Below are 14704 nucleotides of genomic sequence, written 5' to 3' on the forward strand. Positions count from 1 at the left end.
TATATAAATATTACAGATTTGCCTGATGATCATTTTCATAAAATGATAAAATGACATAACATGATAAATGACCAAATTATAAAATCTATACATATTTTTTTGTAAAATAAAATAAATAGAATATTAATATTATTAATGTTATATAATATTTTGCCTAAATAAATTACAAAAGTAATGCTAATATAAATAATTTAAAATCCATTTAAAGTGAATTTAGGCATCATAACATTATAATGTACAATACAAAACATTCATTTTCACTGAGATTTGCAAAAGATTACATTAAAATGTTTTTAAATGATTAGTGTTTTTAAAACTTTAAGTGAGCATTAAATGACAAAGGTAATCTAATTATAATAAATTACACATTCAATATTGAGCATTACTGATTAAAGGGATAGTTCACCCAAAATGAAAATTGAACTGAACGTATTGAGCTCTGTTGTCATCTATTTTTTTTAAGAGGAAAGCATTTATATATATACAGTTTTTGCCCCCTTCCTGTTTTTTTAATTGTTTGCATATTTGTCACACTTAAAAGATTCAGATCATCAAACAAATTTTAATATTACACAAAGATAACCTGAGTAAATACAAACTGCAGTTTTGAAATTATGATTTCATTTATTAAGGGAAAAAAGCTGTCCAAACCTGCCTGGCACTACGTGAAAAAGTAATTGCCCCCTAAATCTAATAACTGGTTGTGCCACCCTTTGCAGCAACAACTGCAATCAAGCGTTTGCGATAAATGGCAATGAGTCTTTCACAGGAATTTTGGCCCACTCTTCTTTGCAGAATTGTTTTCATTCAGCCACATTGGAGGGTTTTTGAGCATGAATGGACTGTTTAAGGTCATGCCACAGCATCTCAATCGGATTTAAGTCTGGACTTTGACTTGGCCACTCCAAAACCTTAATTTTGTTTTTCTTGAGCCATTCAAAGGTGGACTTGCTGGTGTGTTTTGGATCATTGTCCTGCTGCATAAACCAAGTGCGCTTGAGCTTGAGGTCACAAACTGACGGCCGGACATTCTCCTTCAGGATTTTCTGATAGAGAGCAGAATTCATGGTTCCATCAATTATGGCAAGTCATCCAGGTCCTGAAGCTGCAAAGCAGCCCCAGACCATCACACTACCACCACCATGTTTGACTGTTGGTATGATGTTCTTTTTATGAAATGCTGTGTTGGTTTTACGCCAGATGTAACGGGACACACACCTTCCAAAAAGTTCAACTTTTGTCTCATCAGTCCACAGAATATTTGCCCAAAAGTCTTGGGGATAAACAAGATATTTTTTGGCAAATGTGAGACAAGCCTTTGTGTTCTTTTTGGTCAGCAATGGCTTTTGCCTTGGAACTCTCCCATGGATGCCGTTTTTGCCCAGTCTCTTTCTTATTGTTGAATCATGAACACTGACCTTAATTGAGGCAAGTGAGGCCTGCAGTTCTTTAGATGTTGTTCTGGGTTCTTTTATGACCTCCTGGATGAGTCGTCGTTGCGCTCTTGGAGTAATTTTGGTAGGCTGGCCGCTCCTGGGAAGGTTCACCACTGTTCCAAGTTTTCTCCATTTGTGGATAATGGCTCTGACCGTGGTTCGCTGGAGTCCCAAAGCCTTAGAAATGGCTTCATAACCCTTTCCAGGCTGATACATGTCAACTATTTTGTTTCTCATCTGTTCTTGAATTTCTTTAGATCGCGGCATTATGTGTTGCTCTTTAAGCATGCTTCACTTTGTCAGACAGGTTCTATTTAAGTGATTTCTTGATTCAACAGGTCTGGCAGTAATCAGGCCTGTGTGTGGCTAGTGAAATTTAACTCAGCTTTCTAAAATGATGTGGTTAATCACAGTTCTTTCATGATTTAAGAGGAGGGGCAATTAATTTTTCACGTAGGGCCAGGTAGGTTTGGACAGCTTTTTTCCCTTAATAAATGAAATTATCATTTAAAAACTGCATTTTGTATTTACTTGCATTATCTTTGCGTAATATTAAAATTGGTTTGATGATCTGAATCTTTTAAGTGTGACAAATATGCAAAAAATAAAAAAAAAACAGGAAGGGGGCAAAAACCTTTTCACGGCACTGTATATGCATATACAGGTGATTTGATCTTATTTAATCAATTTACCTTTATTTTGATTTTATTTACAGGAGATTTTTATATAGGTTTTATTGTATTATTGTAATGAAATTTGAGTTTTTTTTCCTTTTTTAAACTACTTTGATCTTGCCTTAAAAATAGCCTTTGATGCCAATAGGATACTAAAAATAAATAAATAATTATGCATATATAGGACATGTACCTGAATGCTGGAGGTGTGACGGTCTCCTACTTTGAGTGGCTGAAGAACCTAAACCACGTCAGTTATGGCAGACTGACCTTCAAATACGAAAGGGACTCAAACTACCATCTCCTTAGTAAGTCAAAAATTTGTCTCCCAGAAAACATACATAGTCAACATACTTGAAGTGTTTGCTGATAGAAATCTCCCTGCCAATGGTGTGATTGTTTGCTAATCAATTCCCAGTCTTGTTGTTCTGCTGATTTAGCTCTCTGGATGGGCTTGTTTTCCATTTTCTAATTGCTCTGCAAATTTTATGTTGGTGTTCAGGCGGGCTAGAATAGGTCATGTGGTGTTTTTGTTCACTTGGTTTATTCTGCTCCCACAAGCAAATATAGTGGGATTGGTGTCCCCTTGAGAGTATCCAGGCATGCTTGCATGTATACACAAAAACACAAATGTGTGCTCTGTCCTGCCTTTCATCTGACTGGCCTGAAATGACCTCACTTCACTGATAATCACATGGTGAAAACAGACAGACAGAAACAGGGGCAAACCCATGTTGAATGGTATAGCGTTCACTTGAGCATATTCATACACTAAAACACATGACCATACTTTATTGCACCCTTTATAAAATATTTAACTAAATCACAGATTTGGGCCTCAGAGAAGTTGTAAGGGAGAATAAGCATTGTTTTGGGAAGATTAGCATTTGACCATTACTATCTTAAATCCATGTGTCCGTTTGCTCATTGCTAATGGGGATCTGCTGTGTTGTTTGGCAGTGTCTGTCCAGGAGAGTCTGGAAAGGAAGTTTGGGAAACATGGTGGAGCCATACCTGTTGTTCCCACATCTGAATTTCAAGAGAGGATTTCTGTGAGTATAAACGCAGAAGCTCTCTGCACATATTATTTGCATTTTTAACAATAGTTTTAAATTAGACTGCTGGAGTTTTATACGCTTGTTTTGCTCATCTGGTAGGGAGCTTCTGAAAAGGACATTGTGCATTCTGGATTGGCTTACACAATGGAGCGATCAGCCAGAGTAAGTAGATATATACTGTAAATATATAATAATCTTTTCAATTTATTTATATAATTATATACAGATATACATTATGCCTTTATTTATATTTGCTGCTGTATATATATTTTGAAAATATCTTTTTTAATATATATAATATATAATAACATGTATTCTTATGTCATTTTTATATTTTTAATCTATTGTTTTATATTTTTTGTTTTTAGTTACTGTATTAGCATTGTTTATTATTATTATTATTATTATTTGTAGTAGTAGTAATTATTCTTGTTATTAATATATTTTGTCGATCTTTATTTCAAATATAATTTATTTTATTTTATTATTATTATAGTCAAATAATAGTTCATATTAAATGCATTCTGCTACACCAGTCTTAGTAATGACGTCAGACCCTGGTAGACATACAGATTATGATTAATAACAATAAATCAATAGCCGATTAATTATTACTATCCCTGCTTACAGTTGTGTTAGATGGCAGCTAACATCTCTCCATCAACATTTAATGTCACACTGCATCAGTGCCCTTCTGAACATGCAAACAAACAGATGCTCTACTTGTTACACACCCAGCTACAGCTTTTGTGTGAAACTGGGATCTGGTAACCAGAGAACAGCATTTTTGTTCATGTGTTATTGTTGCTGTCAGTTATTTGTTTCTGAACTGGAAATGAGATCCAGCCCATTTAATGGATTCTTCCATTATCATTCACCACACCCAAAGATGTGCGGATCATTGAAACCATTAGCTAGAGGGTCTTCTCAGTCCAGTACGTTGGGTCAAATTGTCTATTACACTGTTTAATTGAGCTATCTTTATTGATATTTTTCAGTATTAGACAGAAAGTATGCTTTTCAATATACACTACCGGTCAAAAGTTTGGGATCAGTAAGACTTGTAATGTTTTTTAAAGAAGTCTCTTATGCTCATCAAAGCTGCATTTATTTGATCAAAAATACAGAAAAAAACAGTAATCTTGTAAAATGTTATTACAATATAAAATAATGGTTTCTATTTTAATATCCTTTAAAATATAATTTATTTCTGTGTTGCAAAGCTGAATTTCCATCAGCCATTACTCCAGTATGAAGTGTCACATGATCCTTAAGAAATCATTCTAATATGCTGATTTATTAGAATGATCAATGTTGGCAAAATATATTTTTTTGGGAAACTGCAATACTTTTTTCAGGATTCTTTGATGAATAAAAAGTTTAAAAGAACAGCATTTATTCAAAATATAAATCTTTTCTAACAATATAAATCTTTGCTATCACTTCTTAACAATTTAACACATCCTTGCTGAATAAAAGTTTAAATTTAAAAAAAAAAAAAAGAAAGAATAAAAATTGACTGACCTCAAACTTTTGAACTGTTGTGTATATTGTTAGAAAAGATTTCTATTTTAAATAAATGCTCTTCTTTTTACCTTTTTATTCATCAAAGAATCCTGAAAAAAAGTATCACAGGTTCCAAAAAAAATATTAAGCAGCAGAACAGCACTGATAATAAATCAGCATATTAGAATGATTTCTGAAGGATCATGTGACATTGAAGACTGGAGTAATGATGCTGAAAATTCAGCTTTGCATCACAGGAATAAATTATTTTACATCATAATATTTTTCCAGTATTTTTGATCAAATAAATGCAGCCTTGATAAGCATAAGATACTTCTTCTAAAAATCGTTTTGATCGTTAGTCATCATAGTGTATATTGCCTATATTGGCTTCTCCGCAAAGGACACATGCAATGCTGCACTAGATTTTGACCAAAATTAGGTATTTTTGGAGGCAGCATAATTACGATTCATTTTACAGCAACATTCACTTTAAGTAGTACGAGTATGATGGATCAAAATGCTGTCTCAGGAGGCAGCGTACTATGTGTTTAAGCTAGTTTGATTTATGAAGAGCCCCTGTCATGTAAAATACTGTTTCAGGAAGGCTTCATTTGTTCACATAATTCATCTCTTCTCTTTTAGCAAATCATGCGCACAGCCAACAGGTATAACCTTGGGCTAGACCTGAGGACAGCGGCCTACGTCAACGCCATTGAGAAAGTCTTCAAAGTGTACCATGAGGCTGGTCTTACCTTCACATAGACGGTTGTATTATTCACCTGACTCTATATCGGAGTCTGTTTATCTGCGCAGACCTGAGGTATATCACTTAACCCCTCAGCTCCTCATGTTTACATTTTATACATCCAAATATATATGTTATATCATTTATGCATGTGTTTACCAATACGTATCTTTAGAATCCTCTGGTCTTTTCTAGTTTTTCATCCTTTTTTAAATACCCATGGCTTTTAGAAAAGCTTTAATGCCAAAGTCCCTTTAATGCACTCTCCTTGCCATGTTTCAGAGCATAGCGGGAATGTCTCGACAGGAAACACCGATCAATATTACAGCTATGTTGTAATGTTTTCTTCAGGTCATGTGTTATTGAAGTCGCTGCATATTGGAAACACATTAAGCCTTAGAGTCACAGCCGCACACTGTTGTTTCTAAAACCAGTTTCTAGAATTTCTAGATGGTTACTTTTTTCCCCACCCATTTTGACACAATTAATGGTCAAGTGGGAAAGGGATGCAGGATCAATCTCAGGCTTTTTTATATCCGTTACCAAAATGTTGGTTTTGCTGCTCCTTGGAACAGTTTTCAGTGATAACCCAAAGCTTCCTTCGTTTTTAAATGTGTCCTTGTCCTTACTGGTCAGTGTTTAATTTCTTAATAATTGGCAAATGTTAGGGCGTGTATTTGGGAGCAAATGTTTATTTTCATTATATTAGCATTTAATATGAAACCGCCTTTAAAAAGACTTTGTATTGCCTTTTTAAATTGTCTAAAATTAATAAAATGTACATGAAAATGTGCAGTGTGTCAGCTGATTTACTGGGTTATTTATATTTGTTCTTTGAAATGTTTTAAAATATTGATCAAAAAAAAAAAGTAAGGAAAAAACAATGTGATTTAAAAAAAACAAACAATAAAATTATACTCCATGCTCATGTACTGTACGTGGATAAAACGAGACCTTTTTCATTCAGTAATAACTTATTTTTTTATTTAGCTTTATTCACTCAACATGTATTCAATCACAGTTTTGAAAACAAAAGCATGCTAAATAAACGTATTTAATAAGAAAATAAACTAATACGAATGTAATTTCTAGTCTTTTTTTAGTAGTTGTACATAAGATATTAAAGAGACATCTATTTAAAACTATTTACATTGGTAACAAATGAATATCCTCTAATATTGTTTTAGTCCATGACACTTGGTGCTGATGTAAGAGAGGTCTCCAGCTGAAGAACTCAGCCAAAGAGATTTTTCCTAGTTGTCCGAACATTATTTCTCAGAGAACTCATTAGCAAGGTCATCCAGTGCATCGTTGAAACCTAATCAAACGCAAAATATGAATGAATTATTATATTGTGCATGGTGGATTTACATTATTGCTAGACCCATCAGGTTTTGACTTTTGTGTGTGTGTGTATGTATTTGTTTATTACTCACTGCTGTCTGCACCACTGTTGTCTGCTGCATTGCTGCCTCCAGCACCAAAGGCTCCTCCGCCGCTGTTTTCCCCTGGTCCCTCTGCTTTAAGGAGGCCACCAAATAGTCCTCCTCCTGACTTTTCCTGTGGTTTCTTGTCCTTCTCCCCGCTACTTGGGAAAAGACCTCCCATGCCACCGGTCTTATCAGGTTCCTGTTTCTTTCCAGTAAGTGTTTCCTTCACTTTTCTTTTAGCTGCAGAAGCTATGAAAATTTGAGCAGCAACATTATAGAAAGGTAACACATGGCACACGCTACAGGTCCTCTTTCCCATCAGATTTGCCTCAAAATAATGTTTCTTAGATGTCTAAAAATAAAAAGACTCTTGGATAGCTTACTGGCTCTGAAGGCCCATTCTAACGCCATTCCTTATAAGGAGTGGCATGACTACTGAACTAACTGCATTTAAAAAAAAAAAAATGTAATCTAGCTCTTTCATAGAGAACAAACAGCAGTAGGACTAAAACAAGTAAAACTTAAAAACAATTAAAAAAGCAATTTGAAAGGGATGGAAACAACTTGGCCAGTCCAGATTTTATGGAATAATTGATCTAAAGTAAATGTTAATAATTGAATTCAGTTAAATGAGTCATGGTATCATTACATTTTTGTGTTAACTATTACATATTTAGTTAAAGAGTTTCTGAAAATAAAAAGATTAGAAATAAATTATAAGTTGTTGTCTTCTGGCTTTTTTTTTTTTTAAACTAGCTAAAAGTTATGATTGTATATCCAATATTTAAAATACATAATAAGCTTAAAAAAATTAAATCTTGGACAAAAAAATCTAATTTATATATTTGTCCCCTAAAAATGTATATACAACTTAAAAATAGCTTATAAGTATGATCATAATTGATTTATTATAATACTTAATAACTGGCTGGCTAAACGAGGACACAGAGTGTCTCAGCATTAAAAGTACAAAAACCTTGCACACAACAATTGCTTTAAAGTTTCTTTAAAGTTTCTCACGCATTAAAGACTCACCTGCTTTGTCCACAGCCTGGTCGACAAATGACTCCGCTGCTTTATTACCCAAAACTCCTTTAAAGAAAGACATGTTTGTAGAGTCCTCGGCTGTTGATGTTTGCAAGAGCGTGTGTATGTGTCAGTGTTTTGAGACCGAAGATTCATGTGCTTTTATTAGGCTGGTGCTCCATCAAAGTACGTCAGGGATGTGTGTGCCTATTGGCTACTTCAGCTTGGGTGGAGAACAAAGATGTCAACAGAGAGAACAGCAAGCTTGCTAGACTGGTTTACCTGCTTGCCTGTATCATCATCAGTCAGGGTTTCAGCATAACTCATGATTTGTTAAATAAGAGCATATAGTTATGCTATTTTATTTTATGTATACAGTATACAGGGTTAATAGTCCTTTTGATTCTTGTAGTATTTTTGATTCATGTCCTATTTTTTAATTTAGGGGAAGGTGAGATAGTTTGGGGTTATACAGGGTTGATAGTCCTTTTGATTCTTGTCCTAATTTTGATTATTTTATTGATTTGTTTTGTTCAGGGGAAGTCAAGAGTTTCAGGGATATTCAGGGTTTTGGTTCTTGTTCTAATTTTGTTATGGACATTTCTAACATCAGTTTCATTGTTTATGTCATGGTGTAAATGACTTTCCTCTGAGCAAGAGGAAAATGATGGGCTGAAAGACTTCTCTGCCTCCTCCCATTGCTGGAATGTGGAAAAAGCTGAATGACTGTCATTTCAAACACGAATTTCACAGACCATGAAAACTTCATAAACGTTGACATTCTGCCAGAGGCATAGTGCTTTTCAATGGTATTGTAATGGCCAGTTGGGATTTCAGGTCTTTGTTGATGAGATGCATATTTAATTGGATGTGCTGGTGTGCCGGGAACAGGGAGGGGAAGAGCAGGAGGTGTGTTCTGATCTCAAGGGTGTGTGTCTTGATGCTTTCAATGTTCTTAAATTAGTTTTCATAGTTTCACTGAATATTTAAAGGGAGTGCTTGCCCTGCCTCTTTCGTATAGGATGTACACTGTTATTGACGTAAACACAATTTAGCACACAAATACTTTGCAATGTTACTTACTTGCTACTTTATACTTCAAATATTGTGCAAATTAATCTTGTTAGCTTTCTTAGCAATATTCTGTTCTAAAAATAAGGATAAAAAATGAGAACATTTATTTTTCACAAAACTGAATTTATTACAGATGGTATATTATTATTTTTTTGTTGCTGTTTTTAGACTTCATGGGGAACAATGAGTCAAGTACATGAATAGGATCAGTTAAAGTGTAGTCGTAAGGCAGCATGCATGGCTTCCACAAACATATCATGTAACCAAGCAACTGCTCTGACATCATTCGCAGATTTTGTGAGTTGTTTATAATGGCTGCTATAGCAAACTACATATAAGAGCATTACTAAAAGCCCATCACTCTATAGCCACACTTTAAGATAATACTGAAACAGATTTGCCCAGGCATCTTCATGCTTTACAGACCTCAGTTGCCCTCTTTTTTGGATTTGCCTATCTGTGATTCTGTCTTTTTCTGCTCCTTGTTTCAAAAACTGTCTCAGATACTACACTGACTGTGTGTTTGGACTGGAATGTTTTAAAACTTTTCTCGCACTGATTGTGTGACAAATCATCTAGCTGACCTCATTGCGTTTGGTGGAGGAAAACTGGTATTAGGGCAGGTAAGAAAGACAGACATCGCCTATATAAAAATGTCCAATCACAAGCACATGCATGTAATATTTACACAAATGTGATGACACGCACTACACAGTATATGTGAATATTGCATAGCTAAATAATTGTGTTGTTACATGAGCTTTTTTTCTTGTAAATAGGATAGGTTTACTTGAAGAAAAGTGGTAAATTGAAGCAAGAAGAGGTTGTTTGTGAGGACAAAGCAAGAGAGAGAGGTGGGTGTCTTTGTTTTTTGTGTTAAGTTGGATATTATTTAGCGTCCATCAGAGGTTTAGTATGATAATATTCAGCCATGGCCCGCAACAGCTAATGAACTCTCTTCTTAAGCAAGAAGCAGAGCATCACAGGGGTGTTCAGTGCGACATCACCCTGAAACGAAACAGAAGGACGGTTATGTTGGTTCAGTGCACATACGGTGCAGATGATTCTTCAGAATTTGTAAAATATAATTTTTGAAACAACTGGCAAACTTGCTACACATGAAACACTGAGGTATGTTTTTTACAAAGCCGTTTGTGCACTGTTTTGAAGCACATGTGGTGTGTTGTAATGGGCTGTAGACATAAAACCTGTCTGGTAAGACTAAACAACATGAACTACTGAATGTCACAGGACACTGAGATCTTACTGTCAAATGACTTCCCTGAAAGAGTTCAGTCAAAGATAATTAAATAATTATTGAATTTTCTTCAGTGTTTAAAGAAAGTCGCCAATAAATGATTTGATTTAAAAAGCTGTGCATTTTCAGTAATAATCACATGTACTGAGTCAGACATCTCTTACTAGTACTTAATCTGCATAAATTTACCTGAGAAGAAAAATTGTGAACTACTTTCAGAGAATAGGCCTAGGCCTACTATAACTTAAATTTTGTTACCCGACGTTAACTAGACTAATACATTCCTTGAAAACAAGTGTCATTTTACACTACTTTTTTTTTTTAAAGGTTTTGCTATTTTGCTGTAAATTCCATCTCAAGAAAAGCTCACCATCTTCTCTCTACTGTCCAGCGTCTGTAGGCTGCTCTACAGCTCCCTCCTGCTTCGCCATCTCCCCCTGGAGGCAGAAACACATCAACACATCTCAGAAATGGACGGTTCTTTATCGCTGTTTGTCATGTTTTCACCTCTTCAGGTATTTACACAACAGAAAAAAACACTACTGTAATTTTTAAATGATGAAATATACATGTTTTTTTGTTATTGCTCTCTGGAAGATTTCAGACTCCTGTTCATGAGTTATTTTGTTGCTGCACATCGACTGATAATGGTCGCATGGTTATGGCTTGTTTCTTAATGAGATTTTAAATGAATAAAAACAATTTTGGAACTCGAATGAAAGGAACTAGGATGCGTTTTAAAAATGCAGAGCAATATTTAGAAAGCAGAAATTAGTTATTTATGAAGAACATCACTCTTGCTGAGCAGTGAGTCAAGTGCAGAGAAGACATTTTAACTGCAGGGCTTAGCTGCTCCTTAACTGAGTGTATGAAAGTATGGAAATAGATCTATAGATATAGAATAGATAATCTGATATATTCAAATGTAGAGATTTTAGTCTGTAATGGCTTTGAGGTAAATGTGACCATTCAGCATGCTTTTATTGCATACATGAATTTATTGAGTTTCTAAAGGCACCTCAGTGTTCTCCAACTCATCCTGTCCATGATTGGTTAAGAAAGAAAAGCACGGGCATCATACAAAATAGACCAACTTTATGACTGAACAGTGCATTAAGCAATTTACATTGTATTAAGCAATTTGCGGTTGTACTGAAATATATGACCAAATAATAATACTGTGCACCTAAAGGCACCAATGCAACTGACTTCAGTGTTTTGAATTGTACATATACTTTTTAAAAACATAATTGACCTCATGCAAATGGAATCCTTACCGGTTTGACAAGGCCAGTGGATGCAACCACACTCCCCAGCCCCTCCACTGCCTTTTCTGACACCTGATTGGCTCCAGCCACAGCGGTGTCGCTCACAAGATTGGCCTGCTCAGTCGTTTTCTGGGCAGCTAGGACAGATGAAAATGTGTCCTAATATTTTGATTTGAGACTTTCCGTAGATTAGGGTATTTATGAAAATGACATATTGAGTGTTGTTTAGTTAAGACCTGTTTCTATTCATTCTTTTACCTGTGTTTACACTTGTCACAACACCTTCCTTTGTCTTTGCGCCTGTCAGAAAAAGAAAAAGAAAAGTTTATTAAGTAATGTAGCTCAAATAATAATTCACCCAAAAAGGAAAAAAAATCTGTCAACGTTTATTACCCTAATGTCATTCCAAACCTGTATGACATTTACTGTGGAACACAAAAGAAGACATTTTTTTCCATACAGTGAAAGTCTTTGGGGTCCAAAACAACATGTACATAAAATACCGGTATTTCTTCAAAACTATTTTCTTTTGTGTTCTACAGAAGGAAGCAATTTATAGAGATTTGGAACGAACAAATTATGTTAATAATGGAAGAATCTTAGGTGAACTGTCCCTTTAAGACCTCTGTGAACAAATGCTTTTTCCACAAACTTGTACTTAATTTTATCTTATTTTTAGACAGATGTCTGATCCTCGATTGATGCTTTCAGCGCTGGCTCCTGTTCTGTTCTGTTCTGGGATCCATACACTTAGTCTCCTCTGACAGTGCAGCTAAAGGTCCAGCTCTATAAAATCATGGCAAGTAAAAATGCTTCTGATCCTCAGTCAGTGTACTGGCTGTTTATTGGCATCACTGAGTGCTAGTAAGCATTACAGATCGAGAAACATCCTTTCTACTGAGACGCTTCCTGCATGTTAACAGTGGAAAAACCCACTTCGGCCTCTGAAAGGCCCTGGCATCTCTAGTTCTTTGGCAATGGCCCATAGAACAAGCGTAAGCTCTGTTTCTTTCCCAGAACCTCTGAGCCCACAGCAATGTGTCTGTGAAAGTCGCTCCTCCTTCCCAACATGCGCACGCACAGCACAACAAATACACCCCTCAAGAGAGACGTGACATTGTCCTTGTTGTTTTGGACAAAGAGCTGATTTACTGTCAAGACATGCACATTTTTCAGGGCTTAGCCTCTGCTTGCAACACAAACACAAGCCTGAAATCTTATATTATTAATGTTATAATCAATAAAGATTGAGAATATTGCCGCCACCCGACCACTGCTGCAATATGATGTCACTTCCACAGCATCTCGGATTACGTGACGAAGCATAAAACGTCTCTGCTGCTGCAGTTTGCTGCTACGATTATGAGGAGGAGACTGCGATATACCAAATATAGTTGAGCATAGATTATAGAGGAAAATATTTGATATTATTAGGATATTATTTCTTAATTGTGTAACGCAAAGACAACACAACACTTTTTCAGATAATAATACTAATATATAATGCTGATAAAGCTAGCAGGATCTATATTTAAAAGTTGTACTCATACAGGGCACAAATTAATGTCTTGTATCATCATTTGTATTCTATACATTAGTCTGAATGACATCACCTCTCTCTCTAGTCCAATCCCAATGCTTTAATTTCTGATCCATATGAGACGGAATGGAATCAAGCCTTCAAAATAATTAAGATGGACTATGCTCACACAGTTATATAATGTAACAGAAATTAAAGTGACAGGTTTATGTGAGCTCAACCTGGTCTACAGTAGAGATCCAAACGTCTGGGACCACTAGTAAAAATTCTTCTTGATTTTCATTTTTTTTATTTGTATCTATTTTAATTTTAGTTATATTTTTGTTTCTTATGTATTGTCATAATAATTTGAGTGAAAATTAACATGTAGATATTTCACTTTTTTTCAGAGTTTGGCTTGTCACTCTTTTGCTATATTGACAGCAGCACTCAAGCATCATGAGCTTCACATGTTTGTGTCAAACCTGATGATCATGTTCTCCAGCATGATTTGAGATGATGCAAAGAGCATCTTAAACTTCAGTGGAAGCTCATCTGACTGTCTGTGAAAAGAGCCACATGATTAATGTCACAAATCTACTTATAACAGTGCAGAATCTCAAATATTTTTTATTCATTCAACATTATAATGTTCGCTAAAACTAAAACAATGAAAAAGTCATTACTTAAAATGACATTGCATTTACATTGTCATTTAGCAGACGCTTTTATCCAAAGTGACTTACAAATGAGGACAATGGAAGCAATCAAAATCAACAAAAGAGCAATGATATGCAAGTGCTATAACAAGTCTCAGTTAGCTTAACGCAGTACACTTAGCAAAGTTTTTTTTTTTATTATTATATAATAAATAAGAAACCAGATAGAATAGAAAAAGAATAGATCAAGCTAGTGTTAGAGGCCTTTTTTGATTCTACATTGTATTATCTTATTCATTATATTATCAGAAGTTGAGCTGCATGAACTTCTTAAGTTTGTCAAACCTGATGATCATGTTCTCCAGCATGATTTGAGATGATGCAAAGAGCATCTTAAACTTCAGTGGAAGCTCATCTGACTGTCTGTGAAAAGAGCCACATGATTAATGTCACAAATCTACTTATAACAGTGCAGAATCTCAAATATTTTTTATTCATTCAACATTATAATGTTCGCTAAAAATAAAACAATGAAAAAGTCATTACTTAAAATGACATTGCATTTACATTTAGTCATTTAGCAGACGCTTTTATCCAAAGTGACTTACAAATGAGGACAATGGAAGCAATCAAAATCAACAAAAGAGCAATGATATGCAAGTTAGTTTGTTAGTTACTAACAAACAGTAAATGAATAGAGTGCAAGTCTAAAAGGGACACGTTTTTTTGTTAAAGAATAGAATTAGAATAGAGAGTGCTAGAGTTAGAGGGTCAAATAAAGATGGAAGAGTATGACTTATTACTTGAAATAAAATAAACATTAACTGAAATTACAAAATATTTGAATAATAAATAAAATTTCTAAATAAAATTTGATAACTAAATAACTAAAACTAAAAACTATATATTATCAAAAACTGCAATAGTATGTCAATGATCCTAAGGCAACACTGCCACTAAATAAAACGCAATGAAACTAAATAGACAAAATCTAAAAGCTATATATAAAATCTAAACCATACAGTTTTCATCCGCAAACTATCGCGGT

At 34.7% G+C, this 14704-nt stretch overlaps 2 protein-coding genes across 2 annotated transcripts in view; one reads left to right on the plus strand and one right to left on the minus strand.

Moving 5' to 3' along the window:
• The window catches only part of LOC107725450 (glutamate dehydrogenase, mitochondrial-like), a 15392-nt gene extending 9114 nt beyond the window's left edge, over window positions 1-6278 (plus strand). The window contains exons 10-13 of the mRNA XM_016534696.1: window positions 2295-2418; window positions 3071-3162; window positions 3268-3330; window positions 5320-6278. Of these exons, the coding sequence (XP_016390182.1) occupies window positions 2295-2418; window positions 3071-3162; window positions 3268-3330; window positions 5320-5439 (399 nt within the window). The 3' untranslated portion in view covers window positions 5440-6278. The remainder of the gene's footprint in view (window positions 1-2294; window positions 2419-3070; window positions 3163-3267; window positions 3331-5319) is intronic.
• Window positions 6279-9584: 3306 nt separating this feature from the next.
• LOC107725452 (synuclein-like) overlaps window positions 9585-14704 on the minus strand; it is a 7278-nt gene continuing 2158 nt past the window's right edge. The window contains exons 2-5 of the mRNA XM_016534698.1: window positions 11737-11778; window positions 11488-11615; window positions 10581-10647; window positions 9585-9960 (exon numbers count right to left, since the gene is read on the minus strand). Coding sequence (XP_016390184.1) covers window positions 10591-10647; window positions 11488-11615; window positions 11737-11778 — 227 coding nt within the window. The 3' untranslated portion in view covers window positions 9585-9960; window positions 10581-10590. The remainder of the gene's footprint in view (window positions 9961-10580; window positions 10648-11487; window positions 11616-11736; window positions 11779-14704) is intronic.

This window comes from Sinocyclocheilus rhinocerous, unplaced genomic scaffold (assembly GCF_001515625.1).
Source record: "Sinocyclocheilus rhinocerous isolate Xijiao unplaced genomic scaffold, SAMN03320098_v1.1 scaffold366, whole genome shotgun sequence".
In the NCBI taxonomy this organism is placed as follows: domain Eukaryota; kingdom Metazoa; phylum Chordata; class Actinopteri; order Cypriniformes; family Cyprinidae; genus Sinocyclocheilus; species Sinocyclocheilus rhinocerous.